This window comes from Phoca vitulina, unplaced genomic scaffold (assembly GCF_004348235.1).
Source record: "Phoca vitulina isolate PV1807 unplaced genomic scaffold, GSC_HSeal_1.0 scaffold27, whole genome shotgun sequence".
Taxonomy (NCBI): domain Eukaryota; kingdom Metazoa; phylum Chordata; class Mammalia; order Carnivora; family Phocidae; genus Phoca; species Phoca vitulina.
In genome coordinates this window covers 4,160,168-4,182,360 of record NW_022589730.1, presented here as the reverse complement: position 1 = coordinate 4,182,360, position 22,193 = coordinate 4,160,168, and the positions used below count along the sequence as shown (strand labels likewise).

The window sequence follows — 22,193 nt, the reverse complement described above, 5'->3', positions numbered from 1 at the left end:
GACTCCGGTTTCTCCACATCCTTGCTGACACTTGATATTTCTGGCGTTTTTGATCTATGGTTGTGAGGTGAGAGAGAGCCTATTTTATTATAGTATCTTTTTTTGACTAGTACATCTCTTTGTTTTTCCCTCACTGTTTATTAGTTTCTTGTATGTAGAATGTAAAAGTTCATTTGGCATTTTATTTTTATATTTTTAATAGTTGGCAAGGAGCATATTGATTTGAAGGCTTATAATTGATGTTTTTTACTTTGAATGATAGTTTGATGATTTCAGGAACTTTCCTTTTTGGACTACCTGAATCATACCTTGAAAGGAAAAGAATAATTAAAACTGATTTTCTCCTTTTGTCTGTGTTAGAACTTGTTAAATGAAAATGCAGTTCAGGAGTTCCATTCAAGTTTTTTAGAAGCTTTATGCTTTTACCTTGAGTATTTATCACTAAAACTTTTTCTTTAAGGTCTTTTAAATTCTGCCAACTTTAGGTAATTGATTTTTTCCTTCTATATGCATAATGAAGTTAGCTATTTGACAGCATCTGATTGCTTTAGGTAAGATTTTCTCCATTCTTTCTTGGGTTGCTATGTCTGTAGGAAGGAACACTGGGGACACTGGGAGATCCAGGGACTCACAGGTGGATTCTCACACTCGTGTGCCCTGGTGCTCCGTTCGGGTGATGGTTTCTCATTGCAGCCGGGCAGCAGCTAGCCCTCTTGTGCCGGCTTCCTTTTACTCTCTGTTCTTACTCAGATCTTTACCACAGTCTTCACGTTTTCAGACCTAGCTCCAGTTTTATACCTCCTCACCCGACCCTCGGTGCCTCCTCCTCTATCAGACAGGTAGATGCATTCAATCAGTCACTTAGCACTTACTTTGCTGTGGACCTTCGACTGTATTCACCATACATATTCTCAGGTTACTCCTGGAGGACACAGGAAATTAGACTGTGTTTGTTGGACTTTTTGATGGGATTATGCACAGGGAGGACACCTGAATTAGTTAAGAGCTGGAAGAGCCTTCTAGGAGGACGCAAGGAAATGATGAGTTTCACTGGAATCAGTGGCCTGATGCCCCGGGGGAGCAGGACCAGGGGCAGTGTACCTGAATGAGAGCAGCTCAGCAAGGGATGACCATGCCAGCGGGAATATGCTGGAGTTGGGGCCAGATAATGCGATTCTGAAAGCAAGGAATTTGAGTTTCATTCTGAATACTGTCTGAGGTTGTAGGAAGTTGATGTGAGGGTCAGCTTACAGTACTAGAGACCACTCTTCCTCAGCAAAAGGGAAAGGAGGAAAGGGGAGGAGGAACAGAAAAGGTATAAGGAAAGCCAAGCAGCGATGTAACATAAAGGGGATTTTCTTACCTGAAAGGCATTCACATGTGGGCAATGTGGTGCCCAGCCTGGCTCCTCTCTCTCTGCTCACCCCAGAGACACCTGCGGTCCAGTGAACTCAGCAGCCTCCAGCCATGACATTGTAGTTGCAGGCCGGGAGAGGCAGGAACAGAGGCGGTCAGGGTAGGGCCCCCGTGCAGAGCCCCATCTCTGGAAAGAGCCTTTCAGAAGTCCTGTGTGGTCAGTCTCGTTGGCCCAGCTTCCCTCACGCGCCCGTATGCTGTCTATAAAGACTGCTGGAAAGGAGCTTTGGGACCTGCTGTTAGCAGGAAGGAAGGGCAGAATGGGCGTGGGAGGAAGCTCCAAGAAGTCTTTGCCACAGGGTACATTAAGGGATATGAAATGGGCTAATTTGATCAGGTTTTCTTCTTCAGTGAATATCTCCTCTGGAAGCCTTATGGGTAGTGATTTTACTAGAAAGCAGGTTGATTGGAGGCATGGTTCCAAGATAATCCAGGTGGGCGGTGATAAGCCACTTGACCCTCCGGGCCATCTTGGTGCCCAGCGCTGCAGGAGTGCCCCGTCTCTGTGGTCTGCGTGGTGCGTTACTGCTGCGCGGGCTCCTTCCCTTCAGTACATAAACCTTATGCAGATCTCTTCCCTCAGCCCCTGTCTCATCCGGTACCGTCCTCCTCTCTTCTGTCTGACACACTCGTTTGAGAGGATTCTTCACCAGTGGTCAACTGCTTGCCTCGTCTGACCGCAATGCTCGGTGGCCTACCGAAACTAGGTTTGGCCGGGTCACCGGTGATCCCTCCCCTGTGGTATGTGGTGGCTTCTGGTCTACCCTGTGCATTGTCGAGAGCGTCGCCTTTGCCTTGGCTTCTGCTTACTCCTCGTGGTTTCTCTTCTAATGGCCTCTGACAAGCCCAGAGCTATTCAGAACCCAGATTTGCAAGGCCCAGGTCACGTATATGGGAGAGGCTATGGAAGCATTTTACTTCTCTTGGCTTGAGCAGTCTCAGGTGAGCCACTGGAAGGTCCTCATGTGGGGACATGAGACTTGAACTCCAAGTTTCCGGAAGGTACTTTGCTTAGGTTTCCTCGGACAACCCTGAGACACGGGTGTGATTTCCCTGCTGTGCAGACGGAGTTAGGCTCAGAGAGAGGAAGAACCTTTCCAGGAGGAGCCCCTGCTAAATGGTAAAGATGAGATATTTGAACCCTCATCTTTGTGATTACAGCGTTCATGTGCCTTACTTTTCCAAGGTAGGTAAGACATTTAATTTTAAAAAAGATCAAGCGTGTGTTGATCTGTGTTTCTAGCTTATAGGTGAGGGAAAAAATAACCTTAGAGAGTATCTAAATCAGGAAGATACTGCCTGTGGGTGTAAAATATGATTATTATTCAAGTTGATTTCAAATGTGATGAAATCATTGAAGTTGTAGTAGGAAGAAAAAAAATCCCCGGGGAAACGATGAAGTATTTCAGATTTTACAGTTGATGTAGATTTCACTTATGGCATTTCCTTCTGAACCTTCATTAGCAATAACATGCTACCAGAGTTGAGTGGATTGTCCCTTTCTTTAACTTATGACTTGTTTTACATATATATATTTATAGGTGTATAAATATACGCACACTTACTGTTATATATATTTATATAAGTTACATATGTAAATGTATATATGCATGTTTGTTATATGTAAGGACTGTATATTTTTCCCCAAACTCTCATGTGTAATATCTGAAAATTTGCCATTTTTGTTAACTAGCAGTAGAAAAGGAATCATTGGGGTTGAGTGGAGAGAAAGTAAGAAAAGATAATAAGCAGGAGGAAGAGAGTTATTCTTTTAAACTTACAGCCTGGGGAATAAAAGAGCCTCAGGCTCACATTTCACAGCTTGTGTAAACTATATTTAATTTTTATGTAATACAACACACCGTTCCGAAGCCCACCTCAGGGAAGCTCGTGTTCTGAAGTGTTACTGGGAAATTTGCTCCCTGTGCTAACGCAGTGCCCGCCTCGTGGTAGGGATCGTGGTGCACAAGCTTTCTGCATATTTGCTGTTCCCTCAGGGTGATTTGGGCATTTTAAAGTCACTCGAAGCATGAGGAAGCTAGGTAAATTTCATTCTAGGAGTTGTATTAAGATGTTTCCAGGAGTCAAACAGAACACCTCTGAATAGATTGTGTAACAAGGAACCCGAACACCGTGCCCGCTCTCCCCAGGAGATGAAGCGCGCCTGTGCCTCCAGGGCCTGCCTCTGCCTGTGTGAGCGCATGTCAGGGGTCAGTAGGGCCGGGCGCCCCAGCGAGGGCCGGGCGTCCATGTTCCTGTTCTGAGAGAGCCTGCATTCTAGCATTGCAGGAGTAGCCCATAAGCCAGTAACAGCAATAAATGAGATCACTTTCCTTACTCTCACAGGGTAGTGGATGAGCTTGGTATGGAGGGCGGTACTGCTTTGACTAGGGTGACGAGGACAGTACTGACATTGGGGCCGGGGCCTGCAGGCCGTGTCGCGGCAGGAAGGTGCACACGCGCCCTGATCAGGACGAGCTGGGCAGAGTCCCCAGAGCAGACCGAGACTCGCACGTCATCAACAGGGGTGAGGGTGGTGGGAGAGGTGCTCTGAGAAGTCTCAGGTCAGCTTCACGTAGACCTTGTAGGTGCTGGAAGGGCTGTGTGCTGTATCTTGAGTTTAACAGAAAGCCCTTGGAGAGGTTCAGGACCTCATGTATCCTTGAAAAGTCCCTCAGGCTGATCTGTGGGCAGAGGATTGGCAAGGAGTGGGTTATTGCAGTTGTGGATGGGATGGTGGTGACTTGCACCACATGGTAGCAGTGGGGACAGGGTGATGGAGGTGGATTGCGGGGCCTGGCGATAAGCCAGAAGGTAGCTTGCTAGACTAGGTAGTGAGGGCATGGGGAGAGCATATCCAAGGATGATGTCTAGGTTTGTGCTGTGAGCAGTTGGGTGGATGGTGGTTCCTTCTGCTAACGTGGGGAGTCTTGGGAAGATAGCATCTGAGGAATGTGGGGCAGGGTGGTGGATTCCTTTATGAACACTTAATATTGAGATAGCTTTCAAACATTCAAGTGGACACCACAAATGATAGGTTAGCTGCACATGTTCATCCGGAGTTTACATGAGAATCTTTAATTTCTCATGATTTCTGAAAATAATCTTTCCTAAGAATTGTACCCTGGGGTTTTTTGTTTTTTGTTTCTTTAATCTGGGTTTTTCAAACTTTAGTATATATACCTGTCTCTTTTGTTCAGTAGCAGTAGAGAATACGTGATTAACCCTTGGAGTGCCGATGAGTCCTTTTAAGGCAGCTTGCTAATTTAGATCACTGTACCCCGCCCCCCCCACAGTATAGATAAAATTGTCTCAGCTGGTTTAGAAACTATTCTCTAGTTGTATTTAGTTTCTGTTTCTATGGGCCCTGTCACAGGTATAACCCAATTTCTTCATTTCTTAGCTACTTTATGCCTGGAAAAATGGAATGATTTGGGTATGAAAAAATCTCTTACACTCTTTTATCCTCTCCTCTCCTCTCCTCTCCTCTCCTCTCCTCTCCTCTCCTCTCCTCTCCTCTCCTCTCCTCTCCTCTTCTTTTGTAAGTACAGAAAAGGCTTAAATTGCCACTTCTTTTGACTGTGTTAGCCTGGAAGGGCTTCTTCTGAGAGCAGCTGTCAGCCCTTGCCTATTTTCAAAGCCTCTGTGGGAGGCAGCTTAGGACTCCTTACAGCTCATAGTCTTTCTCCTGATCTGGAAACAGCTACCAGAACAAACCCTGATTGTCCAGAACTCATCTTTGCAGCTTTGTATCCATTGCACGCATCTGGCCATATAATCTCAGTGGGACCGACATACCTACCACCTCTCCTTCATCTCTCACTACTGAAGGGAAGGCAGTTGAGTTCATTACATGCTGCACCCAGTGTCAGCTGTTACGGCAAGACGCACAGTGGGATGAACTGGCTCCTGGCTCTGGGTTTACGGTTTAGATCGAAATAGACACGACCTACTAAACTGCTGCGATGTTGTGGCAGGTGCCACTATACAGTGAAAACAGTGCCCGTGGTGGTAGAGGAGGGGACAGGACTGCTGCTTCCGAACATTTGGAAGACTTCATTTAAGTCTAGGATTTTGTTTGCTCAAGATAAAAGGAGTGAATTCCTGGGAGAAGGAGAATTTTGGGTGAATGTGTCTGTATCTTGAATGAAGGGGTAGTGGTGTTTGAGTTCTGAAAAAGAGAGGGCAATGTGTCTGGAGATGACCTGAGAGATGCAGATTTTCAAGCAGGAAGAGGAATTTATTCAGCCAGTATTCAGTTACTCTGCTGCTAAGTGCAGTGCCAGTCCTGTTAGGAAATAAAACTGTAAAATGAAAATGATAGAGGTACCACCGTGAGGAAGCTGACATTCTAGGAGACATGTACTATCAGCACAAAAATGGTGGAAGTCGAGATGGAGTCATGTTGCAGGAGCTCCGTGGTAGCAGCGTTGGTCTGTGGAAGAGACAGGAGGGCCGAGTCTGGGCTCACGAGCTGGTGTGAGGACACCTAGGGCAGGAAGGTGGCACGTGGCAAGATAGATGTTTCTGGAAGCTTAATGGTACCCAGCATTATAGAAGAGTTCTTTAAGATGTTTGAAATGCGGCGAAGGGAAAATAGGTTAAAAACTAGAGGAGATAAATGCTTAGTCATGGGCATTTACTTGGAGGCTTTGAGTATAAAAGTTTAAGAGACTGAGGGCCTCTCATTCTTCAGCATCTTTCCAGTCACAGCCCCTTTACCCCCACCCCCGTCCCCCGCCCCCCGCCCCCCGCCTCGGTCCGTGGGCTACAGAACAGCTGTACTTCATTTGCCAGCCTGAAGCCTCCCTCAGTACCCTTCCTTCTGTTGGCGTCTCGGCTGGACTCTGCCACTGTTGGCTGACGTCTTCGTGTCTCCACGGCGTCCTTCCGAGGCAGCTCTCCGGGCACGGTTGCAGAACCCCTGAGTGAGCCCTGCTCGCCCTACACAGCCCACTGCTGCTTGCCTCCGGCCGGCCTGGCTGCCCAGCATCCAGGGCAGCTTACTCAGGAGAGTCTGTGCCTCAGTTTCTAGTCGCCGTGTAAATTTGAACAACCTCCCTCACTGTGTGGTGGAAAAATAAAGTTGCAGTGAAAATCAGTATCCTTTCTCGAGAGTGTACCAGGGCCAGCCTTCCCGTATTGGGTGCTGTGACATGCGTGTGATGATGGTCACCTGCAGCGTATGGTGGAGTGACTGGTTTGAAGAGAGCCAAGGAGCCAGCAGCTCATCCTTTGCACCGAGCACCCGTGGGCCCCCTCTGACTGGCCGCAGCTCTTTACCCAGGGTCCCAGGACACTAAGCGGGGCCTGCCGTAAGAACTGTTCATCCCCTCACCCGGACTCCTGTCAGTTGTCACCCAGAGGATAGTTTTCTCAGAAGCTACATCTGACCAAAGACTTCTAAATGCTAACGGCTCCTTATTCAGGCTCTCAGTCCTTGATCTAGAATTTCGCTAGGTCTGCTGCTTCTGGTTCAGAATTAGCTTGTCTAAGTAAAAAGGACCCGTCTGTGCAAGATCACCTTTGGTTCTTACAGTAACTCCTGAGCCCCTCACGAGCCATGCGCTGCACACCTCCGTCAGGGATACTTGTCCTTGTGTGCACGCGGGAGTGCCTCCTTGCCACTAGGTCCCGAATTTCTTCTGGTTTGGTGGTTCTTGTTTGTACCCGGTGTTCCTGTCTTTCACCTTTCAAAGAACACACCTGTCACACTCCGCTGACCCCTTTCAGCGTCCCATCGTTTGTCCTGAAGCTCAGCACCTACAGGATGGTCTTCTTACTCTGTAGAGTTTTAACAGGCGCCCTCACCCATCTGATCCCTGTCACGCTCCCCTCTCTCGTAACAGAGCAAGCTAACTGTGCATAGCTGGTCCCCTAACACCAGGGCTGTGGCCTTTCTCTCCTGCCCTCCCCCGTTACACTCACGATCCTTAACAGTGGTGCTGATCAAAATGTGCTCCTGGCCCCCACGTCAGAGTCACTGGACGACCATTAAAAGTGGCAGATTCTTCCTCCCTTCCCTGACTGCCATCAAGTAAACATCTAGATAGTATCTGCTTCTAGCAAGTTCTCCCAGGGTTCTTAAGCAGAGTAGAGTTTGAGAACGGCTTTCTGGCTCGGTGTTCTGTGACCTAATGTCTAATGTTACTGTTTGGCCTTGAAATCCTATGACTGTTTGCTGCTCACTACTTATCACCGAACGGTCTTCTGCTCTAACCGATTTTCCCGAAGTGGGTGGGGTTCCTACTCTTGTTGTCTGACCATGAATTCAGCCGCATGGGATGTTTATCTGAGTTCTTACCGTATACACTCTATCTAAATCCAGTACCAGCAGCAGGTTTCTTTCTCTGTGGCTGTCTTCTTAGGACCAGCTTGTCCGGTACCCACAGGGGAAGTGTCTCCAACAACTTCCCTGTTTGAACCAGCCCGACGTAGAATGTGCTACTCCAGAAAGTTCTCTGAAAGCAGATTGAGAGTGTCCCTTCTAGAGAAGTTATTTTCCAGAGCATAGTTGTTGAACAGTAGACACATACCCTTAACGTGTCATCAGAGGCTCAAGCATGCTACATCCCTGTGCTGGATTTTTACACGTGCACATCTGGCCAGTTGTCAGTACATGGACAGTTGCAGAAATTTTACTTTTCGGTTAGGTTTATCCTCATGTAAAATAAGCTCTATAGTACAGTTGCCCTTTAAACAACATGGGTTTGAACTGCACGGGCCCATTTATATGTGGATTTTTTATAGTACAGTGCTGTAAATGTCTTTTCTTGTCCTTATGATTTTCTTTGTAACATTTTCTTTCCTCTCCCTTAGTTTATTGTAGGAATGCAGTGTATAAAACATAGACAAAATATGTGTTAATCAACGGATGATGTTATCAGTAAGGCTTCTGGTTAACAGCAGACTGTAAGTAGTTAAGTTTTTGGGGGGCCAAAAGTTATATGATGATTTTCAGCTGTGTGTGTGAGGAGCAGGTTGGTGCCCCAAACCCTCGTGTTGTTCAAGGTAAATTGTATATCCTTTTTGGGGTTTTACTAGCTTTAGGGAGTATAGATAGCATGGTCATGTTATGAACCTACTAGTATATTTTCATCCTAAAGAAAGGAAATGTAGAGAGAGTTACAGATTACTTAGAGAGAGATCATTCAGTAAGGCTTAGATTTTAATCAACCCAGTATTGGATGTTGTGAAATTAATAATAATGTTGTGAAGGTAATATACTGGTATCTTGCGTCTTGCATATTATTGTTACATTAAAGCTATTTAAGTTCGATGTCAATCACTTTATTACTTCAAAAATTGTTCTTTGTCGGGATGCTAAAAATAATGTAAATTTAAAGTTTTTGATGTTTCTAAATACTAGAAATTCTAATATTTATTTTTATTAAAGGGCATACTGAATTTTTACTTTTTAATTTTTTTTCTTTAACTTTAAAAATTATTTCTTAAGGAAACATTTTTTTTAAATGTGGTTCAGCATGTGGAAAACACAAAGAGTAAAAATGTTATGTGAAGCGAACCAAGTGTATTCTTCTAGTCCAGTCATGAAGCTGTTAATTCTACACTTGGGAACATGTCCAGATTTAAAGGCTCAGGTGCACTTTACTAAGATATGTATTATTAAAACCCCCATATTTGTACTTGTGTGGAGGGAGTTTTAGAAGGCAGAGCATACCTTCCCGTTTTATTGCATTACGTTAGATTTATATTTTCAAACATATTTGTTGTCAAAATCAAACATAAAGCCATCTCCTCACACATGCTTTTTTGCATTAAATAATTAACTAGACCCTTTGCCCCTTCTTTGGCTGTATGAGATCCTGAGTAAACTTGTTAAGAGTAACATCGCAAGGAAAAACTCTACTGTACCTTGAAATTTGCTTAATATGTTATAGTCAGAACAACATTGTGTCATTTGTAGAAACTTGCTGGTTTCTAAGGTTTTGTTCATTTCAGTCTTCTGTGTTGTGGTTCTTACAGTTTTGACCTTATAGAATTTTAAAATTTCATTCAGGGCTTCCTTTTTAGAAGATTTTAACAAAATCTGTCTCAGCATTATAGTTGTATATAACTATATACCTGATATTTTATAGGCATCTTTGTTTATTCTGGCCCTTATATTTGCTTTTTTTTCCCCCACAGAATAGCCCAGGTAAGGAGGGACAACTAAATATGGGAATTTCCTGGATCATTGCTGTAAATTTTGCTGTTTCTTGGGGGAGTTCATGTCTCCTTTTATTGTCCATGCTGTTTTTTCGCTGTTACTAGTCATTGATACCCTGTACTTTTTCTTCAGGTGATTACTCTTACTGACGGCTCTCTTTCTATTTGTTGGATTTTCTAGCCCTGTTCTCTCTAAACACTCAAACAGATGCAGTCCCGCTTCTGCTCCCTCTCTTCCCAGGTGCTCCTTAAAATACATGTTCCCTTTCCATGCTTCATTCCATCTGCCATCCCAAGAATGTTATTTTGATTATTAAGGTAGGAGCCTAGGTGGCCCTATTAAAAAGTGCCACTTTTCATCTCAAGCAGAGATTCTGCAGTTGTAGTCAGTGCCCCGAGTGGCTGTGAAGCTCACAGCCTGTTGGAATCTGTTGAGGTTCCTCAGTTGGCAACGAGCTTGTCCCTGTGTGGGAAGCTTTGAGGAAGCTTTGCTACTTACAGGACATTTACTTTTATGGCACTCTGGTTGTTTTTCTTTGTTTCTTTGTTTCTGTCTGTCTGTCTTTTCTTTTTTAATGTTTGCATTCTAACCTAAACAACGATGTTGAAAGTTCTTTGTAGGAAGATTTATAGCCTAATTGTTTTCACATTCATGACCAGCTACAAAAGTAGGGCCATTTTTTAAAAATTCATGTGCTTTTGGGACGCCTGGGTGGCTCAGTTGTTAAGCATCTGCCTTTGGCTCAGGTCATGATCCCAGCGTCCTGGGATCGAGACCCATGTCGGGCTCCCTGCTCAGTGGGAGGCCTGCTTCTCCCTCTCCCACTCCCCCTGCTTGTGTTCCTGCTCTCGCTGTGTCAAATAAATAAATAAAATCTTAAAAAAATAAATAAAGAAAATTCATGTGTTTTGTTTTAGCTGATTAAAGGTTGCTTTACATTGCTATGTTCTAGTTATTTTAACTCAAAATAATTGGCATGGAGCACTAATGTAGATAGTAAGTAGTAAGTAGGTAAGACCGTTTTTTCTGCAGTCCCTTATAGACACGGCCATTTCTTGCTCTGGGAGTCAGTAAGTACATGTTGGGTTATTTGTTTGGTTTCAACTAGATTTTTTGTTTCAGATACTTTCTGTCTGATTTTAGAATGTGTATCTTTTCCTAGATGCTTTTATCTGTAATTTCCATGATTTCATAGTCAGCAGTAATCTTTTTTTCCCCCACTCTTTATTATCTGGGAGTTATTAACTATTTGTAGGTGGTTCATAATTTCTACATTTCTCTTCTGGTGTCATTAGTTTCACAGTACTGAGTATATTCTCTAATGATGGAGCTGGAGGAGAAAATAGGTAAAACTTAAATTTTGTTTTTCTTTTTTTAAGAGCAGCTGTTTTTAATGGTTAGGGAAGCATATTAAAACTTTCATGAAAATAACCAAGGCAGTTTATCGTGGATTTGATATATTTGTACTTCTGTGTATCATGCTGATAAATGTGATTCAGGGTCTGTTACAGAGTTGACTTTATCAATATATGTACATGATCATTTCATCCAGACACATCTGTATCAGCAGGGAAGACAACTACCACTGCCCATTCAGAATTGCTAGAATAGTTACCATTGGAACACAGTGTATTCATCTGGGCGCTCCCAGAGAAACAGAGCTAATAGCTTAAGTGCACACAGTTGACCTTTAAACAGCACAGGGTTAGGGGCACCAACCCCTTGTGTCATCAGAAATCCACGTATAACTCGACTCCCCCAGAATTTAACTATCAGTAACCTACTATTGACCAGAAGCCTCACTGATAACTGTTTAGATTTAAATAGTCGATTAACACATATTTCACGTGTTTTACGTATCGTAGACTGTAATCCTACAATAAAATAAGCTAAAGACAAGAAATGTTATTAAGAAAATCCTAAGGAAGAGAAAGTACATTTACAGTACTGTTCTATATTTATAAAAAGAGATCCGTGTAGAAGGGCACCCAGGCACTTCCGACCCATGTTGTTGAAGGGTCCACTATAATAATCTCCCTTACTTTAAGTCAGCTGCTTTTAGATGTTATCACGTCTACAAAATACTTTCACAAAGACACGCAGATTAGTGTTTGATTAAATGACTGGGGACTAGAACCTTGCCAACTTGATGCACAGAACTGACTCATCTGTAGGAAAATATGTTTCCAGTGATTAGGTGGTATAGATACGTACCCCTACTATAATTATCTACAAACTCTGTATGTGTTTATGAATGTGTATTGAAAGGCACATTTGTGAAGCCTTTATCAAGAAAGCATGGGAATTAGTAATAAATCAGGCATTCAGAAAGGTGCAGGAGATAATGGCATGTCCTCATGGACGCCACAAATACCTGGGAAACAGAAAACTGCAGAATTTATAAATGAGGAAGCAAGCAAAGAGTGTGTTTTTGGACAAACAAAGTTGAATTTTATGAAAATTTAATTTTGTGTGGATGCTTAATACTCAGTCGGAGATCACCCACCGACACACACCACAGTGCAGAGGGATCTGAGATTCCACACCAGTGTTCTTATTTTCAAGCTGCACAGGAGGAAGTTGAAAATCTAAGCCTTGGGGGAGACTCTCTTCTTCCGTGTACTGCTTCACATGGCTTTTAGGACACTGTTCTTTCTTGGTCTTTCTTGTCCCTTACCTGTCCTGGTCTGGTCTGTTTTGTGGCTTCTGTCCATCCTCTCCAGACCCTAAATGTTAAAGGGGGTGCAGGTGTTGGTGCTTGCCTCTTCTGTATCTGTATCGTTGCCCTGGAGATCTCATCCAGTGGCAGCTGAAATTAGCATCTGTGGGCCAGCAAGTCTCAAGTTTGTTTCTTCAGCCCAGACCTTGCTCCTGAACTGTACATTGGTATCTCTATCTATGATGTTGTCTTTTCACTCCCGTGTCTAATAGACCTCTCAAATTGAACTTCTGGAAGCAAAATGATTCCTCTCTACCTAAAGTCGGGGGTCGACTTCTTTATCCCGGTTGGTGAAAACCCCACCCTTCTGTTTATGTGGGCCATCCACTTCGGAGTCATCCTGGACCTCTCCCTCTCGCACATCCCATGTCTTGTCCATGAGATTCACAACATACTCAGAGCGTGAACCCTTCTCATCACTTCCTTTCCAAGTTTGTGGCCAAACATACCATCATTTCATGGCTGAGTTACTCTAAGATCTTCCTAATTCCTCCTTCCCTCATGCTTCTGTTCTCAGCTTGCAAACACATTGATGGGGAAAGTCTCGGGACGCATCACTCCTTTGCACAGCTCTCCGCCTGCCTCATTTCTTCCAGAGCCATAGCAGGTAGTCAGACCCCTGTGGTCACCTCTGAGGCCTGACCTTCCTGCCACCCTCTCTCCCTTGCGTTCTGCCCCAGCACACTGGTCTCCTTGCCTGGCACCCCTCACCTCTGGGCCTGTGTGCTGTCTCCATTGTTCTTGCCACGTGTCTCATGGTGTAACGTGAGCCAGCTCGGACTAGGCAAGCTGACGTGAAAGTCCAAGGAGTTTTGTGAACTGGTTGGCATCATTTTGGGAGCTTGAAATAATTAATAATTATTAACAGTATAATTTATGTATTTATGTTTCCTGTTTACTGTCTGTGTCCACCCAAGTGCCTACAGTAGTACCTGAGGCATAGAAGGCCCTCAGCGAAGAAATGAACTTAAAGGTCAGGGCTAATGATGTTAATTTTAGAATCATTTCAAGGCTTTTGTACTAGATACTGTAAAAGAAAGGAAGAGTTTTCCTAAAGCAACATTGATGTAATTGGGCCATGTGCATAGATTTTTGGGAACTTCAGCGATAAAGTCACTGAAAAAGAGGTTTAGGCAGTCTTCCAGGTTATCTTTAGATTCAGGTATCCAGTATGTCCCTTAAGGAGATCAGGCTCACTAGAAGCTGCGTCCTTCATGCTGTGTCATGATTGGGTGTGCACCCTGTTACTAGGGTTACAGTCCTAAAGTTGTAAACGTTGTTTTTCTCATCATGAAAATATACTCTCTGGATTATAGTTTTTTATTACATGTCTCGGAAAAAATTCATAATTTTATTCATCATAGCCTAATGTTTTAGGAATTAGATTTCTTTAATCTTTGTGTTGTTTCTTTCAGACATTGATGCATTAATATTTTTTGAAAAAGTTGGTTAAGATTTTTCTTCTTTATATTATGTACTAAATTGGTAGCTCTTTGAGATCTTAGATTATTTTATTCATTGTTGTATTGCCTATACCACCTAGAAAATGTGTTAGAAATGACAGGTGTCTAATAAAAGTATCTTGACTCTAATTCAATAACCAATTTCATTTTCTCTGTATTGGCCCATAAATTTACAGCCTCTTTGAAACTCCATTATAACATTGTTACATGTGCTCTTTCATATTTGAAATACATTATTTCACATTTGCTTATGTAAAAAAAAGTACTGTGTCCAAGATTTTAAAATTCTCCTTCACTAAATGCATTTAAATCTTTCTCATAATGATCTACAACATTTAATGCAGTAGTGACATTGTTCATATCGGCACTTGCAGCAGCTTTTCCTTCTGTAATTGTGTTGTTCCTTTTTATATCATTCAGATATCTTTTCAAAAACAGTGACCTTTTTTAGACCCCTGAAGATTTCCCTAGTGATTTTTTTTTTAGTGTGATTTATAGCCATTTACTTTGACCTGTTGAATGCATCAGTTAAACAAATGTTTGCTTAAATTACATAAATTGTTCTTTTTATTCTTCGCTTGTACAATCTCATACTAAGTCTTCGTGGGTCCTTAGATATGAAAATGCTTCTCGCATCTGTCTACGAAGCTGAGCCATAGTGGGTGATGCTTAAAAACATAATCTGTTGATGGATGACTCTATCAGACGTATGCGTGTTATAATATTTTTGTTTTTCTGGTAATTTAATTACCACTTTTGAGCACTTGCTGCTTCATCTTCATTAGAAATCAACCCTCCATTGAAGTAAGCCAAAAAGCTCAATAAATAAAAAAATGATAAATATTAATTCTAACTCTGTATCTTTTGATCAAACTTAATTTATCAGGTCAAGACTACATGGGGTTAAAAATTAATTTTTGACAGGGAGAGGTATCTGATAACAAATTTAACAAAAGTACACCATACCCATCCATCTTTACTTTTTTATTTGTTTAAAAGTAATAATTAGAAGAGTTTTACAGACTACAGCAGCCCAGTGAAGGAATTCTCTTGTCCACACTCTTCATATGCCCATAACTACAAAATATAATTTAATACTATGGTTTATTCACAGTCTCTATAACTTTATATCTGCAGTGGAGGGAATGGGATTGTGCTCAAAGAATCCCAAAATCTTGCTTAGGTCTTTTTTCCTTTTTCCATTACCTGGATCTGTGCTAAACAGTTTGATAAGTATTAAATTTATGAATGATTGTACAGATTTCACTTTTTAGGGTAACAGCAGCTCCTCAAAGGGATAGGCTTTGTTTTTCCATTTGAGTTTATTTATAATACCTCAAATAGTAAATGTAACATTGCCTCAGTAATTGCTGACAAAAATGCTAATTTCATCTTTTGTTAAATACAGCGTTTAGCCTAAATATTAAATACAGTTCAGGAAAAGATTTGTAAGGTATTAAATATACATATAGAGGTATCAGATTTCAGGAAAATGAACTTCAAACAGTTGCACTCTTAATTACCCTCTCAACTCAAGCGCTGGTCTAAAGAGCTTTTGTGATCTGACCTCTTTACCTCTTCGTCTTCCCTTTCATTACTGCCCTTGTCCTCTCCCTGTTGGCTACGGCCGTGCTAAATTCCTTATCTCCCTGGCTGTGCCTTGCTTTCTCCTAGCTTCTCGCTTGCCTAAATTCTGCTCATCTCCAGGTAGGCTTCTCAGAAGCCTCCCTGAGTTTCTGCAGATGGACGGAGTCCCCCTCCAAGTGCTGCGTGCTCCTGAGTATCAGGTGTGTTCGTGTCAGAGCATCACCCTTGCCAGGGAAGGCACTGTCTCTCTGGACCCTAGGTTCCTGAAGGCGTGGATGACTTCTTGCTCTCCTTCCTTCACGTAACATGTGTTGATATCATTAACACACATAAGTACTTATGAGGGGTGATGAAATTCGTCTGGATGGTGTGTTTATTTATCTATATGTTTATGTCATAATGGCTTTTGGAATAGTATGTTAGCTTATGGCTTATAGTCAACATACGCTTCAAAAAGACACGCATGTTACATATATGTGAAGTAATGGTAGTGTAGTATCTTTTATAAGAAATACTGAAAACAAAATCTAACAGTTTTTCAAAAGTTTTCAATTTATTAAAATATAAGTGTTTCAGATGACAGATATAGAGTCCTATGTTTAGAATTGTCAGAATGGGAAAGTATGAGAAAAAAAGATGAGATGCTTTTTTAAGGTCTTCATTCGTAAGGAGTTTGAAAGGGACCAGAAGGTGCACCAGAGGCAGTTTTGAAAGTTAGCCAGTGAAAGATATTCAGAGTTAAAGCAACCCTTGATGGTCTGCCCTAAATAAATCGAGGGGAGATATGACTAAGAAGGGGCTAAGGGCATATAGTCACACAACTAATGATTGAAAGGCGAGGTCTGAAAGTGAAATACCAGAAAGAAGAAAAGCCAAGTGATGCTGATTGATGATTCTGGAGGAAAGCATGTGGCTCGGGCCATCTGTGACCCATATAAAGAGAACAGGACGCTCTGCTGCCTTCAGGGGGCCAGGCTCAGAAGGCGACAAGGAGGGCAAAAGAGATCCCTGAAAGAGTGGAGAGTTTTTACTTAATTTTAGTCAACCTTAAATCTCTTCCTTGTAACTTCAAAATTTCTAATAACTGAAAAGAATTGGAGAGCTGTGAGATGAGCGTCAGGCGCGTGCTGTCCTACGTATGTGTGTGCAACCCCCCAGCTCGTTATTTACCAGATCAGCCACTACGACGGTCTTCACTCAAAACCAGGAGTAAGGAGAGAGCCAGAACTAGTTTCTACAGCTTTTTGATTTGGAAACACATTGTAAAAATCATGATTTTCATTATACGATAAAGGAGTAGCTTCCTTTCTGTGTTCATTCTCGTAAGGATTAGTAATAGAGCAAGTCCTATGAAATGAAGAATGCTTTGTATTCTCATTTAATTCTTTTCATTTCTTAGTTGTTTCCTTTTGTGTGGTTTTTGCTGACATTCAAAAAATGAGAAAATTCTAGCTCTTAAGTTTACTGCCTTATTTCAACAACAAAAGGACATCATGGTGTTCTAACTAGAAATTTACATGAATCCTAAACTATTTGAATAAAATTGTAAAATATACATTGAAGTTCCACAAGAAAAAGGTTGAATTTAAACAAAACAGCCTGAGTTAATTCTTCCAGAAGGAGTTATCTTGAATTAAGAGCCCTTTCACAAATATATTAAAAAAAAAAAAAAAAAAAAAAAGTAATACCAGAGTATAAGTAAATCCATTTATAAATGAGAGGAGAGGTAAAATTAATGAAATTAACTTTAAAGCAGTTGCATTACCAAGCTGATTTTTAAATTGGTTATTAAAATAAGAGAACAAACCGACACACTTGGAAATGAGGTCCCAGACAGGAGGAACTGGTAAATGTAGCTACTCAAAATCTAAGTAAAAATAATTCCTTGAGAAATTGAGTAAATACATATCAACGTAGCTGTCATATGTAATTTATGGTGTTTAGGAAATTATCTAAAGGATTTCACGAATACCTAGAACTTATTTTTGAGAGATGCTGGTGAATCAGGAGTAAAAGTAAATGCTCAAAAAAGTCCTATTGCCATCTTATAAATTTGGGGAAAAGGTAAGAATATGTCCAAAGAATCTTGGTCTTTATTAATTTCATATATAGTAATAACTAATACGGTACAGTAGCATCCATTTAGATAGAATGCTGGTAGGTTGGCAATAATAAATCCTTTTTTATAATGTCTGAGTGTATGTAGTACTTAAGACCTTTCCACAAGGCATCAAAATTTTCTTTTAAATATTGAACACCTCTAGAAAATGTGAAAATAATTTTATCTTCGGAAGTGGTTTACATGAAGGTTTTCTGTGTGTACGGTTGGATTTTTCTTGTAATGATCCTCCTGGGATGCTTTATCAGGAGGTATCTGGGTTTCATGGACTGAAAAACTGAGTATTTTATTTTAAATTGAAATCAAATTATATTTATACTGAATTTTCTATATTCTTTCATAGGAAAAAATAAGCAAAATAACCCAAAACAAGAAATGATGGTTTCCCCGACAATCCTTTAGCATAACCATTGAGGAATAAGAACTTGAAGGAGATCTATGTACATGCATGCACGCCCACGTGTATTTGTGGACACAAACATCTATGCACACACGTGCACACAGAATGCATGTACATAGCCACATGTGTCCATAAATGTGTGCACATTCTCACACGCGCACACATGCGTGTGCACACACAAGTACCCGTGCATGCATACGCACATGCGTGTATGTGTCCCTACATATGTCCATACATCCGTTCATGCATGGTAGGATTTAATAGAAATCACAATTCGACATTGTCTGTGGTTTATGTCACACCTCTTCTCTGCTGGCAGCCTCTGTGTGTTGTTCTCTTCTGGCTTTAGTTGAAAAATTCTTGGCCCCATATCTTTTACTCTAAGACTTTTTCCTACTTCAAAACTGTAATCCTTGAATTCTTAATTTCAGCTCAGAGACCCTAAGCTTAGAACTCCCGAGTCTCCCGGTTTCCATGACTTTCACCAAGAATGGAAATCCTATTGGTTTGCTTTTTTTTTTTCCTTAAAGACTTAAAAAAAATCCTTCTTTCTATCTTGACAAACATGAGGAAGAAACTGCCAACAGAAATACAGGTGGAAGCAAGTCCTCCCGTAGCCTCCCCTTGTAGTTTTAACAGAGCTTTGTCATATGGTTAATGAAGGAGAAAGTTGACAACATGCATTGTAGATGTCTGCTGTCAGCAAATTGCATTGTGTGACCATATTTTTTTTTCCAGTCATTGAAAGGTTTCTCCCAGTGTGATACCTCTTAATTTAAAGAAAAAAAAAAAGGTTTTTTTTCTGCTTTAAAATAATCATCTTTATTTTATGACATTTATAAAATGCAGTAAGAGATAAGGAAACTGCCTCTCAGAAAGACCCATTTTTTTTTTTAAAGACTCTTTTTTTTTTTTTTTTTTTGAAGATTTTATTTATTTATCTGACACAGAGAGAGAGAGAGAGGCAGGCAGAGGGAGAGTGAGAAGCAGGCTCTCCCTGCTGAGCAGGGAGCCCGATGCGGGGCTGGATCCCAGGACCTTGGGATCATGACCTGAGCCGAAGGCAGACGCTTAACCGCCTGAGCCACTCCGGTGCCCCAGAAAGACCCGTTTTTATCCTTCTCTCATATTGGCGATCTTTTTTAACATGGTGTACTTCTTTTTCTCCCTTATTTAAGGCTGTTTTTGTATGTGTGCACTGACTTTTATTTGTTAGCTAGACTTTTGAGGAAGAAACTCTTCAATTTAGAGGTGCTGTATCTTTTTCTAGTCATAAATTCATTTGTTTCTAGAAATATGCATTTGCTTCAATGTGTACATTAGAATGTAACAATCCTGAACTCATATGGGATTTTTCACCAATGAAAATTGTTTTCTAAACTTACCTGTTTTATTGAAACAGGTCTGAAGACCAGGAAGAAAGCTTAATAGTGATCTGAATTGCAAAATGTTGAGAACTGACCAGTGGATTGTCATGGTTCATAATGACTTTCTGAAGTACAAAGGAAGTTTATTAATTATTTGAAGTAAAGACAATACAGTCATTTGCAGGTGATACTTAATTAGAAAGTTTTGAAATTCTTTGAAGAAAACTAAAAACACAAAACCTTAGAAAGTTTTAGAAGTTACAAAAAATAAAACCTGTGCTACAAGAAAGAAAAGTCGTGTATCTGAGGTCATAAACATAAGGGAAACAAGTGCAGGAAAGCTGGAAGCTTCTAGGTTCGTTGTGGCCATAGAGAGTTCGGACAAGACAACAGGATGCCACTCTTATTTTGTAGGGAAGTGTCATTCGTGACCATCATTTGTAAATGGGTTTTAAATTGGTTTTGGTGGCATCAGTGTTTGCCACTTCCTCTGGTCTAAGTGGATTAGGACAGTCCTCACTCCTGTGACCACCCACTAGTAGATATTCGCATTGCTGTTAGTTGGTTTTGGTAATGTGAACTTTGTGGATAAAACAGGAAAGTTTCTCTCTCTGGCATCGAATGGAAAACAGGGAGCCCACGCGAGGCTTTGTTCAGATGGTATGTGTGCGTGCATGCACGAGATACATTCATAACAGGAAATATGCAGCGCTCAAGTTCATCAACAGCAGCTAGAGTTCAATTGCTGAATCAGTGGTTTCAATGAACATTGTATTCTCTGCTTCGGGTTTTGTAGAAGCTAGAAACCCCCAGCACAGTTGAAAATCCATGTATAATTTTTGACTCCCCAAAAACTTAACTATTAGTTGTAGCCCACTGTTGACCGAAACCTTACCGATGATATAAACAGTTGATTAATACATATTCTATATGTTATATGTATTACATACTGTATCTTACAATAAATTGAGCTGGAGAAAAGAAAATGTTATTAAGAAAATCATAAGGAAGAGGGGCGCCTCGGTGGCTCAGTGGGTTAAGTGTCCATCTCTTGGTTTCGGCTCAGATCATGATCTCAGGGTCATGGGATCAAGCCCCACTTCGGGCTCCGTGTTCATCAGGGAGTCTGCTGAGGATCTCTCTTCCTCTCTCTCTGCCCCTCCCACTCATGCTCTCTCTGTGTCTCTCACATAAATAAACAAATCCTTTAAAAAAAAAAAAGAAAAATCATAAGGAAAAGACATTTATGGTACTCTACTGTGTTTATAAAGAAGTGGACCCATGCACTTCAAACACATGTTGTACAAGGGGAACTGTACTTTATAGTTTTATGCTATATATCCCCAACTCATTGAACTGTGATCATTAGAAAACCACCAGCAAAATTGTCCCTAAGGCTGAAGACCTCTTTTCTCTCTCCTCCTGAAACTGCATTTTCTGCATACCAGGAATGCTGCCCCTCTCTGCTGCTGCACTGGGGTGGAAGGATCTCTGACTGCAGTTTAGAAGACCTGACCTCTGTTTCCATGTTTGCTCTCTCCAAGCTGGGTCACCTCTCCTGACACATCGGGCCTTTGTTCTGTTATGTATGCTCGAATAGTAGATATTCTTCAGAGACTCTCACACAGTATAGCCTAGTTTGAAAATTCGACACCATTTGCCACTCTGTACGAAGAGGCAAAACACGGGTTTACAGTCACGTGTGACTTTGGTGGGATTCCTGGCTGTGTGACTGCACGTTACTTTGTTTTTCTAGGCCTAGTGTTCATCTCTAAGTGTCTACCTTATAGAGGCACGTGGGACGTCAGTGAGACCGTACGTGGGAAGTTTCTGAGAGTGTCTACACGAGGAGGCACGTGTGTTCTTGGGCTGGGTGGTGGGACTGGTGGGGAGTTGCCTGGGTGGGTGGGAGCGTTGGGAGCAGTCAGACTTTGTGCATTAAGATTTTTCCTCCACAGCAGCAAGCAAAGCAGAACAATAGAGGTGCCATGGTCCCCAGGAGCCCCACCCTCCTAAGTCTTTAGTGTATCCTTAAATGCTACTGGGCACCTACTTAGACAGTGGACATCCCAAATAGGTGGTCCTGAGCAAGCAGCTGTGGAGGTGCGCTGCGGTCTTAGCGTGTTTAGCCTGTTTTCTTGAGGGAAATGAGTGCTAATTTCCAAAGAAAATCCTAGGAACAGAACCTGCTATTTGAACCAGTGTGTTCATAAGCTGTGGAATATTGAAATTGGGTTGTATGGTGTCGAGTTTCCCTTTAGTGCATGTAAGGTAAGCTAACAGTCAAACAGATTTTATTTTTACTGTTATGGGCATATTTTTTTTTAACGAATAAGTCATTTTTTTTGTCCCTAAAGAGGCTTATCATTAAAGAAGGGAACCTTTTGGGCATCAACTATTATGTTAAAATTAAAGGAAAAAAAGAGCCACGTTCATGAAAGTATCTTGAAGCTATAGAAAAGGTATTAGGTGAAATGGTGTGTTGTTTATTTGTTAGAGTGTATTTTGTTGGAGTAAAAGGACTTTTTTAGTGAGATTTTTTTTAAGAGAACACAACAATATGTAGCATTTTTGCTTCTTAAAGTTGCAAGTCTACCTTATTCATATTTTTAAATGTTTAAGTCAATACTTACCAAGAGTTTTTATAAATATTCCTTCTCTTCAAGGATAGATCTCATTGTTACCCAGTTTCCCTCTTCCTTTGATTTGTTTCTTCCAGAATTCTTCAGATTTGTTACTTCTGAAACTCTGCGGCGTAACTCTTAAGTTGATGTTCCCGATCCCGCTGTAATTCCTACTTGTCTGTTTTCTGGCCACGCAGTTCCCTCCCCGCCCCCCCCCGCCCCGCCACGTGCCAGGATTCCAGTGCCCGTACCCCACTCGAGGGTTGACAGACCTGAGACCTGAGTCTAATGTATGAAATGTGGGAAGATTTTGGCTTCATGAAATGTC

The 22,193-nt window shown here is 41.5% G+C and overlaps 1 protein-coding gene across 3 annotated transcripts in view; it reads left to right on the top strand.

The window, feature by feature from the left end:
* Positions 1–22,193, top strand: part of ZNF407 (zinc finger protein 407) — a 483,307-nt gene that overhangs the window by 220,578 nt on the left and 240,536 nt on the right. Inside the window, exon 5 of one of the 3 annotated variants that reach the window (XM_032422570.1) lies at positions 20,998–21,104. The exons of the other annotated variants lie outside the window; for them this stretch is intronic. Within the exon in view, the coding sequence (XP_032278461.1) occupies positions 20,998–21,016 (19 nt within the window). The 3' untranslated portion in view covers positions 21,017–21,104. Of the gene's footprint in view, positions 1–20,997; positions 21,105–22,193 lie in introns of those variants that run through there. 3 annotated transcript variants of the gene reach the window in all.